This window comes from Pleurodeles waltl, chromosome 5 (genome assembly GCF_031143425.1).
Source record: "Pleurodeles waltl isolate 20211129_DDA chromosome 5, aPleWal1.hap1.20221129, whole genome shotgun sequence".
Classification (NCBI taxonomy): domain Eukaryota; kingdom Metazoa; phylum Chordata; class Amphibia; order Caudata; family Salamandridae; genus Pleurodeles; species Pleurodeles waltl.
This window is the reverse complement of record NC_090444.1, coordinates 229,412,064-229,430,575: the sequence shown is the minus strand read 5'-3', so window position 1 is coordinate 229,430,575 and position 18,512 is coordinate 229,412,064. Positions and strand designations below refer to the sequence as shown.

The 18,512-nt window shown below is 41.4% G+C and overlaps 1 protein-coding gene across 2 annotated transcripts in view; it reads left to right on the top strand.

Annotated features, from left to right (window-relative positions):
* The window catches only part of TRERF1 (transcriptional regulating factor 1), a 675,896-nt gene extending 659,021 nt beyond the window's left edge, over positions 1-16,875 (top strand). For both annotated transcript variants that reach the window (XM_069233961.1, XM_069233962.1), the window contains exon 17: positions 14,814-16,875. In XM_069233961.1, coding sequence (XP_069090062.1) covers positions 14,814-15,111 — 298 coding nt within the window. In that variant the 3' untranslated portion in view covers positions 15,112-16,875. The remainder of the gene's footprint in view (positions 1-14,813) is intronic.
* The last annotated feature ends 1,637 nt before the right edge of the window (positions 16,876-18,512 follow it).

Here is an 18,512-nt window from a genome sequence, read left to right as displayed (position 1 = left end):
GAGTCGGACTGGAGCTCTCTGCCCTTTACCAATCCAGCCACGGGCCCATCCATCTGGCCCATCAAGACTCACTCTCATTTCATCAGTCCATAAAACCTTAGAAAAATCAGTCTTGAGATATTTCTTGGCCCAGTCTTGACGTTTCAGCTTGTGTGTCTTGTTCAGTGGTGGTCGTCTTTCAGCCTTTCTTACCTTGGCCATGTCTCTGAGTATTGCACACCTTGTGCTTTTGGGCACTCCAGTGATGTTGCAGCTCTGAAATATGGCCAAACTGGTGGCAAGTGGCATCGTGGCAGCTGCACGCTTGACTTTTCTCAGTTCATGGGCAGTTATTTTGCGCCTTGGTTTTTCCACACGCTTCTTGCGACCCTGTTGACTATTTTGAATGAAACGCTTGATTGTTCGATGATCACGCTTCAGAAGCTTTGCAATTTTAAGAGTGCTGCATCCCTCTGCAAGATATCTCTCTATTTTTGACTTTTCTGAGCCTGTCAAGTCCTTCTTTTGACCCATTTTGCCAAAGGAAATGAAGTTGCCTAATAATTATGCACACCTGATATAGGGTGTTGATGTCATTAGACCACACCCCTTCTCATTACAGAGATGCACATCACCTAATATGCTTAATTGGTAGTAGGCTTTCGAGCCTATACAGCTTGGAGTAAGACAACATGCATGAAGAGGATGATGTGGTCAAAATACTCATTTGCCTAATAATTCTGCACTCCCTGTATATGCGTACCAAACTGAAACGTGTACTTCAGACTAAAATGTGTGTATTCCCAGAACTCATGAACTGATGTTTGGAGAAAATCTAAAATTTATAGCTGACATTAGAGATAAAAAATCATGTGGTATTTAGGAGGCTTATTACTAATATTACCTTGGTACTAGGGCCATTGCAGCTACCCTGCCTGATGCATTGAAGTGATTAATACTGGTAATCTAGCATAAGGCGCGGGGAGGGGGCAAACGTAATCTGATGTGGTGACTATTACAACATTAATATGATGAGTCCTTCGAATGATTTTCATTGAAAACAAGTAGCTCTTATTACAGAAAAGATTGGAGACCCCTGATGTAGAGGCAGTCACAATTTTCGTTTCATCCCTGTAGTTTTGCAGCAGATGTATATCAACCTCATTGGGGCAGCATAAAGTGCTTCATCAGACTCAGAGAAGACATTGTATGTACTGTTTTGTGAATGCACCAAGTCACCTTCAACTAACTGGACCCTGGGTATAGGAGACCCTCTCTTTTCTAGATTTGCTAACCTGGAGAGGAGCCTCCCCGCTTTATTTCGTACACTGGGGGCTCTTACTAGATATTGCTTATAATCAAAACTGCTCAGTTTATTTGTGAGGTACACCATTTTTTCCTCTCTTCACACGACTGCTGTTGCTCAGGGTGGCCGAGACTTCTATTTTTTATATTTCTCTCAATACCTGTTCTTGTCGATCCCTTCAACAGTCTTAATGCATTTTAATGCTGTTAAAGTGTAATAATCACAGATTTTTTAAAAAGTACTGGCTGCAGGTTCAAGAAGGCAGATAGAGCTTGATGGTTTGGCCCGTAGTAGAAAGTTATTTTTAAACTTAGGCATCTCTGTAGAACGTCCTCTTTCAGGGCAGGGGCTATCGGGAAACTCTGTCCATTTTAGGCTTGACAGGGTCAGCTAGGCAGTATTGGAGTTTGCTATGGAGATGGTTGCAGAAATAGGGAAACTAACAGAGCAGATTTTTTTTAAAAAAACAGGGATATTGTGCCATTCCTACACACATGCTGAAGCTTTCTTGCCCTGTGTTGGTCTTTCAGAGCGGAGTGGAAAGGCTTTGCTGCTGCTGATGTCTAGCAGTCTTCCGGTACAGCTCACAGAAATTCAAGCACCAGTATTTTGCAGTTTAGTTCCTACAGACAAGACAGAATTATTCAACCTGGTAGCCTTGTGGCCAAACCCCGGGCACACTGCTGAGCTAGCTAGTGCCATTGCATCTTCTACTGTTCTTAGCCACATCCATTCATAAACATTAAAGTAGGTTGGCTCTTACATAGGAAGCATCTGCTATAGAGACATCTTATCTTTGGGTCTTTTCTGCACTCCATGAACAGTCAGGCTCATTGGCCCTTGGGTGTCAGGTATCCGGGAAAAAAGAAAAAAAGAAGACCAAAGATAACCCTTAGTTTCCAACAGCCACTGGTCCACTAGGACACTATGTATACACAATTCACTAGGAAAGGGATGGCTGTGTGGACACAAGAGAACAAAATAAGGAGAACATGTGAAATGCAGCAGACCATATTGGAGACTCTAGTATCTGGGAAGACGTTCAGGAGATGGTAACAGAAAATGAATACAGTTCATAAATAAATATCAATAGAAAAGTCACAGAAAAGGCGTTGGCATGTTACTTACATCCTGCAAGGCCTGGAAACTGCTGGTCCAGAGGAAATAAAGGAGATTGGTCCCACTAGAAACGACTAGTAACAGTAATAAAGCACACGTACCAAATACAAGAACTAATCCCATCCAGAATTAACCTAAGGGAAGGAACCCAAAGAAAACAACAAACATCAGCAAGGAGCCAGGTGACAAAACGCATGGGAGAACAGAAAACCCAATAAAATAGCAATGCTGCCAGGCCAAATGCCTTTCGATCCCAGGCATTTTAGTCTTTCTTTATCACTTATGAACCGAATCAAGACTGAGTGGGGGCCTTAGTGGATTTGCACCATTCTGTGCCCCGACTATATATTAGAAAAAGGTGGCTGCCATTTTAGAACAAGTCCCAAGGGAGTGTAATCCAATATCCTGCCCCACCACCATCCCGTACCCAGATGGCAGATCCTCCAACTCCTTAGCTCTCTAACCTGTCACCACAATGCCCTATGTATTGAGCCATCTGACACCTTCCTGATACCTGACACAGAGCGCCAGTTTAAGTGGTGCCAATGGGGCTCTAACAGCAGAACAGCAAAGCACCATTAGCAGACAGACTGCAACTCTGTCCTTGTGAGTAGATAGGAAGTTGATATCCTTCAACTCTGGTGGCAAGGTCAATCCAGGACTGGACAGTGGCTCAAGGGGAAACAGCTTTTTCTAATTCTTTGTCTAGTAAAAAATCCTCTTGATCCAAAATTGTACAGTGTTGAAAACTGCTATGCAATCTATTGTGCATTATTTGTAGAAGTACATAATCCTGTTTTTGCAGTTTCTAAGATATGAGGGCAGCATTTTCAGCCGTTCCCTCAATTGGACTCGATTCACAAACTTAATTTTAGGTGAACGAATGACATGATTTACAAGTGCAAATCCATGTTTGTAATTTACAAAACGTAAATGTACAGTTGGAAGTGGATTTACTAAATGTGGTATTACATCAGTATGGTGCAATTTTAGATTGAAGGAAACTGTTCACAGGGCTGGCAATGGGTAGTCCAGGAAAACCCAAGTTTAGTGGGATACAGAAACTTCTCCAAGAAACAATCCCACCCTGGTAATGGTGGGGAATTTTCTCTTTTAAGTGACAGAAATAAATCTTGATCCAGGTTGAAAATCGTAAGGGGGCTCCCCAAAACTGTTTGGAATGCAAGGGAAGGGATTTCTGCTTAGAGAAATCATGCTTTCAGTGGCGATACATTTAGCAAAAACACTTTTCTTAAGCACATACAGATGTTGTTGGTATGGCCAGGACCCACAACTGGTGCAGCTTTGAAGAGGTAGTTGTAGGCCCAGGAGTGTGGATTTTCAGAGTTATGAATGAATAATGTTGGTCTAATATAGACTTTAAAGTCACATATTGCAAGAATGTGTGTCCATGTGTCCGCTATGCATAACAAACTGCAGGCACAGTCAAAGGAAGCGAAATGTGTCTCTCGAAGCCTACTTTGTAAGTTGCACGGTGTACTAGCAGTCCCTGCCCACATCTTTGGAGATATTTTCGATGGTATAATTTTACTAAATATATTATGCCAAGATACACACCACCATTTCCGGCCTGCATCAGGCCTCACTCATTTTACCAGTTTGATGTCTATGGGGGCGAAAGATGGTCCATTTAAACATAAGCACCTCAGGACTAAAGCAAAGGTACATGCCTCAATGAAGTTCAAGGACGAGGTGCAAGCGATGCAAAAGGTTTGTGAATTCAAGATATGCAAATAGGATACTTAACAGCCATATACAATAAAAAAGGACGACATCACTAGATCTGATACTGCATTGTATGTACCATGTGAGAGGGTTAACATTAATTTCTCTCGTGGATTTGTGCCACAAGAAGGTGACTACTATGGTCATTCATTGTCTGTTGAACTGACCTTTGCAAGTATTTATCTTGACGCATTGGCACTGTAAAGGTTAACAAAAGAATAGATGACAATCGTGCTCTGCAATTGGGCAGTTAGATACATTTGACCCAAACCATTTCAGTCATGTGCTTGGCTCACATACATAACAGAGCAGTATATCTCTCCAGCCATTGATCTGACTGGAAGTGTCACTAGGAGTGGCTCAGGAATCCGTAAATGAGCCCATCTTCACCTCTGACATCGGCTCCGCAGACACTAGGATGCGGAGCACACTCTTGTTTATATACTGACTTAAAAATAAAAATGGGTCTTTTTCTTTGCAGTTTGGTAAGGGAAAGACACCCTTCCAAGATCCAGCCCATTCCTGATATGTAAGTCAGGTGGCAGAGGTCAACCCTAACACAACCTTTATATTGCTTCCGGTGGTAAGCCGGGCTCCTCACAGTGTGTGAAAAATGTTCCCTTCATGCACAATATGTCTATCAGGGAAAGTAGTTCCCTTCCCTGACAAGCCTCCCCGAAAAGCCTGTCAAAGCTTATATCTGGGATTGAAGATCCAGATCTCTGTTTAAACGGAAGCCATAGGCACCAAAATAATGAGTGACAGGCATCTAAGAAATTAAACCCCCACCCCCAAACAAGAAGAAAAAAACATAGGAAACTTTCAAATAAGCGTTTGGTTTCAAGGAGATGCTCTGTCTCGAAGGCAAATCATGTGCTTTGTAATCATGTGCTTTGTAATCATGTGCTTTGTAAGCATGGCTCCCTATATCATGGGACTTCTTAATCCTCTTCAGAACCCACTCCATTTTGGAGAAATCACAATCTTCCCTCCCTTCTGCTCATCTTAAATTAAAGCCTTTCATACAGACATGTGCCTCGTTGCGCTGTGACACTGCCAGACGTGCCACAAATGCACCCCCCTCCCCCCACCCATTCAGAAAACTGTGCAGATAACGTCACTGATGGTGTCAACTAAGTTGTTTATGATGTACGGTTTAATACATTACAGGTTCACACCAGTCTCCATGTAGCAAGTTGTAGCAGTTGTCATGCCATCTACTGTGTCTTTAATGAAAACTTCAATAAAAGACAACATCGCCACAAATGAAATTAAAAAGTTGCTCATTTTCAGAGTGAGACACTTTCAGAAAATGTACAATTATCTCAGAAGTTTACCAATTTCAAAGGCTTTTTTAAAGTCCTATTTAGATGATGCTCTTGACGTCAACACTCAATGCAGTGAGGTTGATAATAGTGAGACAACTTGCCTCACACTGACTCAGATGACTTCTACAGACTGCATGCAGGTTAGACACGTCGCTTGAAGGAGACTTTTAGCAACCCCATTGGGATCCCAGAAGAAGACTATCTTTTGCCACAGTAGTGAAATAACGGTTGATACTTGAGGGGTACCTTTGGCTGCAACAGAAGTTATATCAAATCTGTTTACAGAAATATTGCACTCCTTTTTACTTTGTCGAGCCTGTACTTCATTGTAATCCCCTTTTAGTAGCAATAGATTGGCCAGATTCTATGCCAGCAGGTCATAGACAGATAGCTCTTAAGTATGAACCTAGTGTTTTTATTTCATAGCACCTGAAAGAGTATCCAAGAAAGATGTTTTCTCTATAGGAAGTCTGACAACATCCTTATGCTTGCTTGCCAAATACAACAACAAATCATTGCAAATGGCAGTTTTAGTTATCAACACCCTTCTGAAGCATATACAAGTTCCTTTCACTTAACTAGTGAAAGATGGTGAGAAGGCTTATAAACACATAACACATAAACATAGGACTAGACAGGCAAGATACGGTTTCAGGATCCATGAACATGGTGGCAGTGATCCAGAGGCATGCTTGGGTGATCGCTACTGGCTTCCAGGTAAACCTGATTAAAGGGACCGTTAACAAGGCTAAAACCGAAACGCATTGTCAAAGCCAACATTTTAAACACCGATTTCTGCACTTGCACTTTGGAGTCCGTGTCGACTCTTGTGATTCGTTGGACTGTTGGTATATTGTACAGGCAACCGGAGCCCAACACGAAGTGCCACATCAGTGGCTCCTGATGACCGGAACTTGGTAAAGAACTATTTACAAACCATACAGCAAAATCAAGGTCAGTCGGAAAGAGCCAGGAGAGTTGTGATGGTACACGTCAGTGTACTCACCAGCGCCGGGTGGCGATCGGCAGGGAGGTGCAGTAAGGAGAAGAGCACGCCGCCGTGGCGCATCACCACAGCCGAGAACTGCTGCAGGAAAGGAGGAGGAAAAGAGGGGAAGCAAGAAGTAAAGCCTCTCCCCTCTTCTCCCGTAGTCACCGGATGACAGTCGGAGGCCACAAAGGAGGACATCGGTAGTCATGTACTACCAGAAAGGTGGGTCTCTCTGAGAGACGAGCAACGCCGTGAAGTGCAGAGAACAGCAGAGCAGAGGGAGCTGGTCGAGAGGCGAGGTGCGGAGCTAGGTGTCGCAGTGCCACTTGCCTTTGCTATAGACATTTCTATAGACACTATAGTCACTGGTCACTACTCTGAACCGTACTGCCTCTTTGGAGTAGTTTTACTCCGTCCCTCGGTCCAACATTCTGACACTTTCCATGGAGTGGGACGGAGAAAGCGTGAGGGCTGGAGAGGAAAACTTGCTAGTGTCTGGAGGAAAGAGGAAAATAAAAACCCCGTAGTGCTTAGTTTTGCCTAGTTCTCCCGTCTGGGGCAAAGTCATCACCTAGACACCATTTGGTGCCTAAGGAAGGAAGAAGGAGAAGAGTGAAGGAGAGAGACAGGGAGGGGTGTGGAAAAGTGACCCATACACCTGCTATCTCATTATTTGAGCTTGTGCAGCCTTGTGTTTCAATTCCCCACTCTGCTCTCCGCCCCTAGTCTGGAGTCTGTTTATCTTGTGTTTTCCTTAGACTTGTACTTGTATCGTCCCTCTAGATGGTAAAGCAGCAGTGTTCAGCTGTATTCAGTCAAGGGCCACAGTCTATGATAAGGATGACGGCTAAACACTTTTGAAGGAGCAGGACTTTTCTCAGTCGCGCATGTAAAAAGACCAAGTCAAATCCCTTACGGAATTAAAGCAATCCTCACCTGAACACAAAAAGTATAAATTCCATCCTGTCCGTTGTTCAAAAGGAGTCACTTGAAGAATTAGCTCCTAACGATTCTACTGATCCAGGAGTCAGCAGTGCTGTTAATAGAAAGGAGGCAGCATCCTCATCCTCTTTGAGGGGGGTTTCGGAGATTTAAATACTACCCCAGGAAAATCAAAGGTTTTTTACAGCGAATGCGACTGGGGAGGTGGGATTTAGAGCGGAATAGTGGATTTTACTCTTCCAGATATTGACTTGGATTACGCTCAAGGAAAAATAATCTCTCCTGATAGTCATCTAAAGACTCATCTGGACAGTAACCTCGGTCCCATTACACCAGGTCTAAGGCTGTTTAGTAGCATGCCCTCTGACCTCTCTCTTTCCCCCTCAAATATCTTCCCAGACGCCAGATCTCATGTGCTCTTTGAATCTACCGAGTGGTCCACTAGAGCAAAACTTAATATGTCTCGAAAGAATTTTATCATAGATCTTGGTTCTCCTAGAAAAATCAGTTACTAATTCTGATCATACACAAGACTTCTTATTATCCATACTGAAAACCTTATTAGATCAAAAGGACCTAAACCCAGGTCAAGTTGGCAAATCAGGTCGGGCTGTTCAGGTTGATCTGCAATCATCGGGGCGACAAGATTTACAACCGCTTTTGTGCCCTCCAGCCCCTTGTGTTCCCATGATTTTTCCTACTCGGCCTTCTTTCTCTGAGCAGAGTACACAGGTGGGAAAGCCGCAAATTCTTTGCAATACTTCAAACACTCAGGATCCTTCCACTCAAGAGAGCCTCGTCTATTGTTTGGAAAATCTCTTTTCTAGTTCTTTTCCTGCGAGTAACTCAGCCCCCATTGACTCTGAAAAAAGGTGAGGCTAATCCCCCTATCCTATTTTTTTTACCTAAAATATACCCTGATTCACTGTCAGGTGGAACATGAGGGGATCCTGGCTGAAAAAGCCTCAAGCAAGAAGTCTTCGGGAAGAAAAGGGAAAAAAAATAATAGTAAAGGGGAAAAACTGAGGAAAAGGAGAATTTCTAAAAAGAACCCAAGAAGGGTTAAGTTCGAGGTCAGGGGCCAAAATGGGTCCTCGTTCCAGCAAGAAGAATGTGAATTGACTCTAAGGATGGAGAGTCCCAAAGTGGTTATATTGGCTAGCCCCACAATTCCATGGGGTGAACAAGACTCTATAACTCCCTTGGAGGTGCAACAGTCTCCCCCTCCTGACTCTAGGAGTCTGTTTCCTGTTTTAAAATCACAAGATATCTGCAATGTAAATGCAAATATAGCGGCAGTAAATTGTATTTCTGACCCTATAAAGGAGGGGATGAATATAAAATGGAGGAAGTATCTCAAGGGAGCATAGAGACCCCCCCCCAGGGGAAAAAGTAACAATTTCCGTTGCTCATGGTGAAAGAGTGGTAAAGATTATGGAGGATGTCTCACCGCATTGCACAGGCACCAAAAAAGGAAAACTGAGTTTTAGCACTCCAAACTGCACCTGGGTGAAGGGTACTTCTGCCCGCAAATCCCTGTTACTAACCAGAGTTTCTCCTTGGTCTCCTGGAATGCGGCTGGTTTAGGGAACATGTAAGAGAAATTAGATTTAATCTGTTCACTTCAAGTGGACGCCATCTGCATTCAGGAGACATGAGGAGTAGCAGACTTCACCTATCCTGGGTATCTAGTTTTAAGTATAAAGGCGCAGCCCTCTAAGAAAGGGCAAGCAAAAGGAGGAATTGCCATGTTATTGAATAATAAACTTAAATGGGAATATGTTAGTTCGTCCATCCCCTCAAATTTCTTTCAGATTGTGAGAGTGTTTCCGATTTTAGAAAATGGTAGAAAAACCTCCCTTTTAATAGTTAATGCTTATATCCCCCCAGATAAGGAATTTGAAAGAGTTTTATTGTTTATGCTTACCTCCCTGTTACAAGTTAATGCTTATAGCCCCTCAGATAAGGAATTTTATAGAGTTTTATTGTCTATGCTTAATCAAATCTTCGTAATCTGCTCTAATCCACATTAAAGCATAGATGAGTTACTAATAATGGGAGATGTAAATTGTAAAACCTCCAACTTATCCCTTTCCACTTTTGGGGACCTAGAGAGCGAAACTGCTTTAAATATTCCACTGATTCTATTTCCCCGAGAATAAGGACAGTTAAAAGGGGATACATTCTATTGAAAGGCTTGCGATCCTTATGTTGTATCATTCTAAATGGGCGTTTTAGTTCTGCTCATCCAGCAGCTTTTACACATAAATCCCTGCAGAGTAGCTCAATATTTGATTACGTTATCTTCTTATAATATTGCTCAATCAGTAGAGGATATGAAAGTCATGAATACATCCATTAGTGATCACAAAATTCTCATTCTTTCGGTAAAAATGCAGTTTTCCCCTATAGATTCTTGGAATCCTCTGGGCACAGCCATTAGCTTTTGTGGGAAAACAGGTAGCACTTTTTGGACCCCCACTAAAATGTCTTCTATAAAAAAAACCTCTTGAATCTGTAGTGAGAGATGGAGAGGAATGGAATGTTGATCCTCTAAATCATTTCTCTAAATTTATTGAATATATAACCTGAAGTGTTAAGTATCATTGTCCAAAGCCGCGACAAACGAAAGTAAGGCAGTCCATTTTATTATTAAATAGAGAAATTAATAAATTGGTAAGGAGACAGCACGAATGGGAGTCAGAGGATAGGTGCAAGAAAATATCTTTATTAAAAAGAAGAAGAGCACGTGTGAAGTTAGGCATAAAGAGGGAAAAGGAGGAACAGATGTGGATAGCAGTGAGGGAAGCAGCGGTGACAAAAAATTCCTGCAAGTTTTGGGACACCATTGCTAAAGGCACTGTGAGGCATAAACCGTCCAGCCCCCCCCCCCCCCCCACCTCCCCCATAGCCAAGGTGGATTGAAAGAATTACATATTGGCTCTGTATGCAGAAAATGAGGTGAGACAGCCATGGGAAATGGATTGGAGTAAAAATATTAGCTCCCATGAGAATTGTTGGGGCCCACTCCGTGACTGAAATTGAGGGGTTCATTAGGACAATGAGGAATTCTGGAGCTATGGGCCCAGATGAGGTAACAATGGCTTTGATTAAACTTGAACCTCTGCTTTGGGCAAAAATCCTCCATCTTTTTTTTTGTGCCTGCTACTTAAAAAGTAGAGTCCCAGACTCCTGGGCAGGGAGTGTTATTGTCCCATTATATAAAAAGTATGATAAATCCTTGCCTGTAAATTATCACCAAATCGCACTATTGGATGCAACTTGCAAGATATTTGCAAAAAGTATTTTAGTACACTTAACTTCCTGGGTCGAGGATAATGAGATACTTCCTCTGGAACAAGCAGGTTTTAGAAAGGAACATAGTACTTTGGATAATATTTTATTGTTGCATATGATAAATGAAAAAATTGTTCAGGTAAGGGGGGAACAGTATATGCAGCGTTTATTGATTTCTCTACGGCCTTCGATAGAGTGGACAGGAAAATACTGTGGAAAAAGCTATATGAGCTGGGTTATAGCTTTGCACTTCTCTACCTGGTGTAAAATGTTGCTAAGAGGAGAACAGGGCTTGTCTGATAAATTTCCTACAAAAATGGATTGAAGCAAGGCTGTTTGTTGGCACCATTGTTATTTTCCTTATATATTTATGATCTGCCCAGTTTTTTTGCAAAGTGCAGATGGTTTTTCACTGAAAATTGGAGGATATCCACTGTCTTGCCTCCTATGTTCAGATGATATAGTTGTGATTGACCTTACCCCAAAAGGTTTTAAATCAGCGATTAGACCTATATTCTACTCAGCATCATCTGCAGATTAATCTATCTAAATCTCAAGTTATATGTTTCCTTGGCAAAAAACTGGGTAAGAAAATCAACTTCTCCTGGTCTTTGGGCCAATACAAGCTAGAGCGGGTTTACAGCAGTTGGCCGGCGTCACTTCCACCATTTATTAGCAGTTTATCAAACAAAGATCCCGGCCACTCTCCTGTATGCTCTTGAGGGCACAGAGATCTCTAAATGGATTTTTTTAGATGGGACGGAAGGGCATATATTAAGACGCCTAGCCTTCTGCAATAACTCTGCCTCAGTGGCAGCCTTAAGGCTCGAATTTGGTATTAAGAATGTTTTTGTATTGGGCCTTGTGGCTGTGGTTGGGAGAGCTTATAGTTTAGCCCACAGTAAGGCAGCTACCTTAAAAAATCTAGCTTTTACAGAAATCTTTAATAGATTGAAAGAAAAATCTATGTTTAAAAAAAAATAAATCTAGCTTTACAATTGCTTGAGCTAAACCAAGATTTGATTCAATCCTCTTTGCCCACTACTTTTAAAACTCTTTTAAAAGAAACATCCTGGTTGAAAAGTTTCTCCTGTGACGCCCAGTGCTGCAGTAATAAAAGGAGACTGACCAGGTTAACCGAATCAGTAATTTTTAAACAATCTCAGCCCTAGCTTTCTTGGAATGTTCCCCATGGGATACGGTGCCTGTACCTTTTGCTGAGATTAGATAGATTGCCCCTTAGAGATCTTACCTATAAATGGAATGGATCTGATAATAATTGCGATCTCTGTCAACTGGGTGTGCAGAATTGTAAGCATGTACTATTTATTTGTCCTGCTTTAGCCCCGGCCTGGAGAAAATGGCTAAAACCTCTTTACCTGCACTTTAGTATTAGCTCAGTAGGAGAAGCTTTGGAAGCTCTTTTTAATCCTCCTAATGAATTTATTTGTTTTAGGATTTTTTTTTAATTCTTTCAGTCTTTTTTAAATCTCTACTGAGTGTTTTGGATTGGTGATAAATATGAAGATTGAAAATGTACTCTTCAGGGCAGATTGGAGAACTATGATAAGATTTCCTGGTGTTTCTCAATTCGCTTTGTCTGCTAAAGGTCATTTGTCCTGGGCTGTATTGATTGCTTTTCTATTATTTCGGCTAGGAAGTATATGTTATACAACTTTTTTATTGTAGAAAATGTTATGGTGTGTGAGGGTTCTCTATGAGAAGTCTCCCTAGGGTTCTATGTCGCACTGTCTGAGGCACTCTATGACTTTTTCTTCCTCAGAATATTTAATGTTTATACTCTAGAGGCTAATTTGAATAACTTGATCAACTTTAGAGTCGCTACTGTGATATATTATGTGAGCAATGTATTTGTATAATTTTTAGATCTTTTTTGATTTTCTGTGTAATTTTTAAATGAATGTTCTTAGGTTGTTTCGTGTCTTTTTAGGAATTGGTTTAACATGTGGACCTCTTAGGAGTTCCAATTCATGAAATAAATAAAACTGAAACTGATGAGGTGCAGCTATTGGTGAAAAGCTGACAAGGGACAAAACACTTGCATTGAGACTTCCTTCTTACTCAAGGCAATTCCTCCGGCAGTACTGCGGATGTCATTGGTACTTTAGACCCCAATATGGCAGGCCAAAAAAGCGCTTTTAGCCATCTCATCAGCAATCCTACAAGGTTTTTCAACATTACAGAGGTAGGGGCAGTTCCAAATACAGGCAGCCCTGACATCTGCAAGCTTCCTCGTTGGCTTTCACTCGTCTTTCACTTTTAATGACAAGTTTAAGATTGCCCATTGGGATGAAGAGTTGTGATTTACTGAACACATGGAGTAGAATAACAACAGACCAGTTGATTCTGCATTGGAAACACAATGGTTATGCCTTCCACTTTGTTGGTAAACTGCCACTCGCCACCCACCAGCCAACAAACCATCTCAATGAAAGCAATGTTAATGTTGGATAAAGGTGTAGGAGGTCCACTGCAAGAACAGGGTTAGGTTGTTACTTTTGGTATTTCCTGGTCCCCAGGAAGGAGGTGAGCTGTACCTATATTAGATTTACAATTCCTGAACACTTTTTTAAAGCTAGGAAAGTTCAATAGGTTGGATTTGCAGGATGAGTAATTTCATATACCAGTGTTGCTGAGTCACAAGAAGTGGCAACAAACATTTTCAGTTCTCTGTACTCTTTTTTGATAAAACCTCACTTCACCATGCTAGTGGAGGTCGTTTTAGAACACCTGGACAGGAACAGAGTGCTTCTGTACATTTACGTAGACCAATGGCTACTAAACCCCCATCTTCAAGATTGGTGGCGTGCTCCTTGCAGATTCCTGGCAAACAACTTACTGATCTGTGTTTTTTCATCAGGGTATACATATTTCCACTGATGCCAGGCGGTTGTTGTATTTCTTAGGAGGGAAATTAGATACAACCATGGTGAAAGCATTCCTACCATGCAGAGGGTAAAGGAAATACTGAAAATCGCTGGTTAGTTTCAACCAACAGCAACCCTGGGCTTGTCTCATACATCTGGGATTAATGGTGTCATGTATTTTCCTTACCCCACATGCCAGACTGTGAATGAGATCACATCAGTGGTGCTTAGAAAAGTAATGGAACTAATTTAGTCGGACTTTGACAAAAAGGCAATCAAGGTGACTTTCAGGTGGTGAAACAATGTGAACATCTTGGTGATCAGTTATCCATTCCACCTTGGTTTCCGTAGGTGGCAATTATACAGACGTGTCGCTCTCAGTCGTGGCTCACGGTGATTCCTAGGGGCGGGGCAACACGCAGGGGAATTAATAACATTTTTTCATTTTTTTTTTTAAACTTACCTCTCTTCCAGTGCCGCGCTGCTCCTCTCTCCCTTGTCGTGTTGGCAGCAGGCAGGCACAGGCTCCCAGCCTGCCCTGCGGCCAATCCTAACGCTGCTTCAAGCAGACTGGGAGCCCGTGCATGCTCTTTCCAGCCCAGCAACTGTGGAATACAATCAACACTTTGCTTTCTACTGATTTGTAGTTTTAAATTCTATAGGATTTTGAATAAACACCACGTGTTTTTAAACCATGATATCTTTAGAAATAAATCATAAACTGGAAAGTGACATTTTTTATATTCTATAGATCTTTTTATGAACTGCATTGTAGAGCGAATGGGTAAGTACTGAAGATACACATTATATACAGACCTTAGGTCCTGCCTAGGCCCTGAGTGAAAGGCCTCTACTGGTCTCTCAGTGTTACTACAACCAGCGGCCACCCATAATTCAATAATGACTGTATTCATTCATACATGGCATCTTTGCCTAAGTTACCTAATCGTTTCATTACAGGTTGATGGTTCTGTGTACATCACTTTAAATCTATTGTGTTTGTCTTCAAGGCGAACCTATTGTTTGTTATTTCGTTATGGTTGTTAGTGTTCTCTGGGTACTATTTTGTGGCATCTGAGAATAAGAGAAATCTGTATAAGGCAATTTCTAAATGCCTCGAAAATTAATCATTCTCAGTGTAATATTGCTGAACTTAAACTCAATATCTATCACAAACGTATCTTTTTCTTTGTTCTTGCTTTTCCTTACTATTCTAGGGTCTTTTTTAAGATCAAAAGCCGCAACGCACATATGAAAACACACAGACAGCAGGAGGAGCAGCAGAGGCAGAAGGCGCAGAAGGCCGCCGTGGCCGCAGAGATGGCGGCCACCATTGCAAGGACTGCTGTGCCCATGGGCCACGGTTTGATTCCGTTCGATCACCTGATGAGACACATGGAACATGGCTTCGACGACGACGTGGCTCAGGATCTGGGGGACGTCCTGGTCGATGCCGCCGATTTTCTCCTGGGCGACGACGGTGTAGGTTTACTACAGGAAGACACTGAACTATAGGTGCAACCTCGTGCACTTGGAAAGCATAGGGAGGTGGTCGAACGCCTCTCACAAAAACGGTTGGCTTTGCAATCTCATTTGGTTGCACTGGTGGCTTTTGGAGCGGGGAAGTATTATTATGTTAATGTTCTCAATTGAATAGTCCGTTACCGACCTTGGTGTACATTTACATCGGCCTGATGCCACAGACCACCGTTTAACACTCCCTGCGTACTCCATTCCAGGACAGTTTTCATGCAAAGCATATCTCTGGTCTGTGCCAGCAAACAGGTAACTGCAAAACTGTATTCGATGGCAGCACATGCAAGTCTTCCATAGAGTTCATAAAGGGAAAGTAGCAGGACTCTTGAGGAAGCCGGTTGGCATGAAGGATTTGAAGACATGGCCTCTGAAAATTGCACAAAAACCTAGGCTGCTGTTGCCTGTATACCACTCGAAAGCACAGAATCTCATATTTTTGCAGGTGACAAATCCTGACCTCTTATGTAAAGAGCGAAAACACTGAGTTTAGTAGTGACACAGCAAGTTAGCAGGGTTATGGCGAAACTATGCAAACAATAGCTAGTAAAAATGTGTAAATCAGGGTGCATATAAATGAATTTGATAACACGGAAAGAGAAAATAATAGAAACTGAAACCTGTGGAATGATCATACTTGATCAGATGGGGAGCTGTATGGGTCAAAAAGAATACATTTAGAAATGTTGGACATCTTACAATACATAAGTAAAACCACAATGGCCTTTAAACTGTAAATCAGAGGTTTCCAGGTCGTATCCTGCTAAAGGATAGTGTACTACGGTTACAATTCAGACAGAATGCCACAAAATATAATTTTATGCTTGAAATAGGGTTCTGCGTTTTTATTCTGCCTACTGGCTTGCCACAGAATTTAAATTACTTGCTTGAAAGCAGAATGATTTCTGGAAATCTGAACTTGAAAATGTATCTCTCTCAAATGTTGACTGTTCCTATGCAAATATTGCACCTAACTATCCCAAGTTTTTTACTCAGAAACCGTGTTCCTAAGATACAGAGAATATTATTGTTACCTTTTGCGTTGAACAAATCGTGTTTATTTTCCAGCCAACAGTTTGTGGTTTGCTTTAGGTGCCAGATGTACTCACTGGTGAGTTTATCTGCTCTGTCAAAGCCGCTATGCATAGTGGTTCTGAAAAGTTGCTACAACAAAGCCATGGAATTTTGGGGGATATATTTAACTGCTGTTCGTATTTTATTTAGAAAATAAGTGTACATATTTTATGGGCTCGGTTATAAAGAAACTTATTTTGCAGTTTGATAAGAAAGTATGCATTAAAAAGGAGCCCTTGTCTTCAAAGAGTACCTGCAGCCTTTTTCTGTGAATGGTCCATTCCTGTTGATTTTGCTAATTTCTTGAAAAGAATATCTTCTTAATCTCCTGGGTGTCATTTATTCAGGTTTGCACTATGATCAATTGATTTCTTTGTTCATGAGATTTTTTTTTCTATTCTAAATTTTAAGATGTATGTTTTTAAGAGCAATATATTTGGTACATGTTGAAAAAGCACTATGTATAAAATGTTCAACCATTTTTTGTAGCAAACAATTTGTTTCACAGTCAAAATCAACAGATTAGTGTTATGTTTTTGGCATAGAGAGGACAGTATTTTATAGTGGATTTTGTACTATTTTACCAAAAAGTTCTTTATAATGTCAAAGATTTTGTACTTGTGACAAATATTTCTTTTAAATAAATTAATCTAAGATACAGATGAAAAGTTACTTTTTGTCTAGCACCGTTAATTTCACAATTTCTTTCTCTAGCATTACTGCAAGTCAAGCCCTCATACTGTTCCCTCTACATTGGTTACTGGGTATAGTGTCATCACCTGGCCTAATTGGACAAATAAGCTATTGACTCCATTGTGATAAAAATAGCAGTCTTTCCTTAAGTGATAGTAAATAGAAGGCCACGTTACCATGATTGCAAAAGAAGAGTCAGGATGTGGGTCAAAATCATTGACAGATTGTGTTCACGATGTGGTACTTATAATCTTTCACCTCTTGGTTCTCTTTCCAAGAATTGGGTAGCAAAGCTATTCCCTTTAAAGCACAGTTCCCCAGACATATTACCCAAAAAGCTAAAAAACGTATTGGCAGTTCTGACGACAAACCTATGAAATATTCCAATACTTCAACTACGGCACTGTGCAGACCTCCGTAATTTTTTTTGTTTGCCCACCCTGATGATTCTGACAGTGCTCCATTCTCATTGTACCGCAGCCTCATCTGAACAGTCTCTTGGGCCTCTCTGCTTGTTATCCCCTATTTGTTCCCCCAACACTGTTCCTCCTCTGTTACTCGCCTACCTTCCTTTTTTTGCGGCTTTTTCTGATCCCTGGTGGCTCCTACCCTCCCCTTTATAATGCATTTTGGGCATTCCCCCTTCTGTTCTGCCAGTTATCCTCATGCTTGTTTTGGCAGGCACATGGATCTCCCCAGGAATGCCCTCAGGATTACATCTGTTGGTTGAGTGGGCTCACAAGAATTACTTCCAGGAGAGAGTGTGTAGGAGTTGGGGGTCTCCTAGGATCTGTTAGAGGGTATAGAGGATTTGATGACTTTCTTTTCATCTTCCTCTACCCCATCTACTCATTCTCTCTAACTCAATCTTCCTTGAGCCCATTTTCTCAATTTGTTTCTTTTGCCCTTTCTTTCCACTTTTTCCTTATTGTCTTTAACCCCTCTTTCATTGTATGTAGTGTTGCACTTGTTTCTAAATCAAACATTTCAATTTTCCTTTCATCTTCCTCCTTATTAGCTTCCATCTTCTCATATTTAATTTGTTGTTGACTCCTTACTTTCTCAATTCATTTTTTTTAAAACTTTTTGTCTACCATTTTCTGCAATGTACAACAACATGTGACAATCAGCACATCAAATTATTTCATGACCAAAGGTACAGAAAGTATGACATTACATCTCAGTTGGCTGTGACCATAGTCCATTAGCTCACATACATCCAGTCTTTCCCCCTCTAGCGATACTGCAAATAATGACATGCGTGGAACCCTGTGAGACATCGCTGTATTTATACAATACAATCAGAACAGGTCATGTAACAAGCGTTAGGAAGGACATTGCTAATATTGTAAAGACCAATATACCTGTGCTAGTGTTCACCCTCGGACTTGCTAGTTTCTTTACCAATTGGATAGGTTTGATATGGTCCCCAGTAGTTCTTAGAGCAGTTCTGTGGTGGGGTTAATTCATTATGTGCATGTTTGGGTAGTGCAATATATTAAATCAGCGTGCCATTCTTTTAGGGTGGGTAATGGCTGTGATCCCATTTTATGATTACTCTATGCTTTGCTAGTAGGAGGCCCATGGCTACCAGTCTCCTAACTTCCTTGTCCACG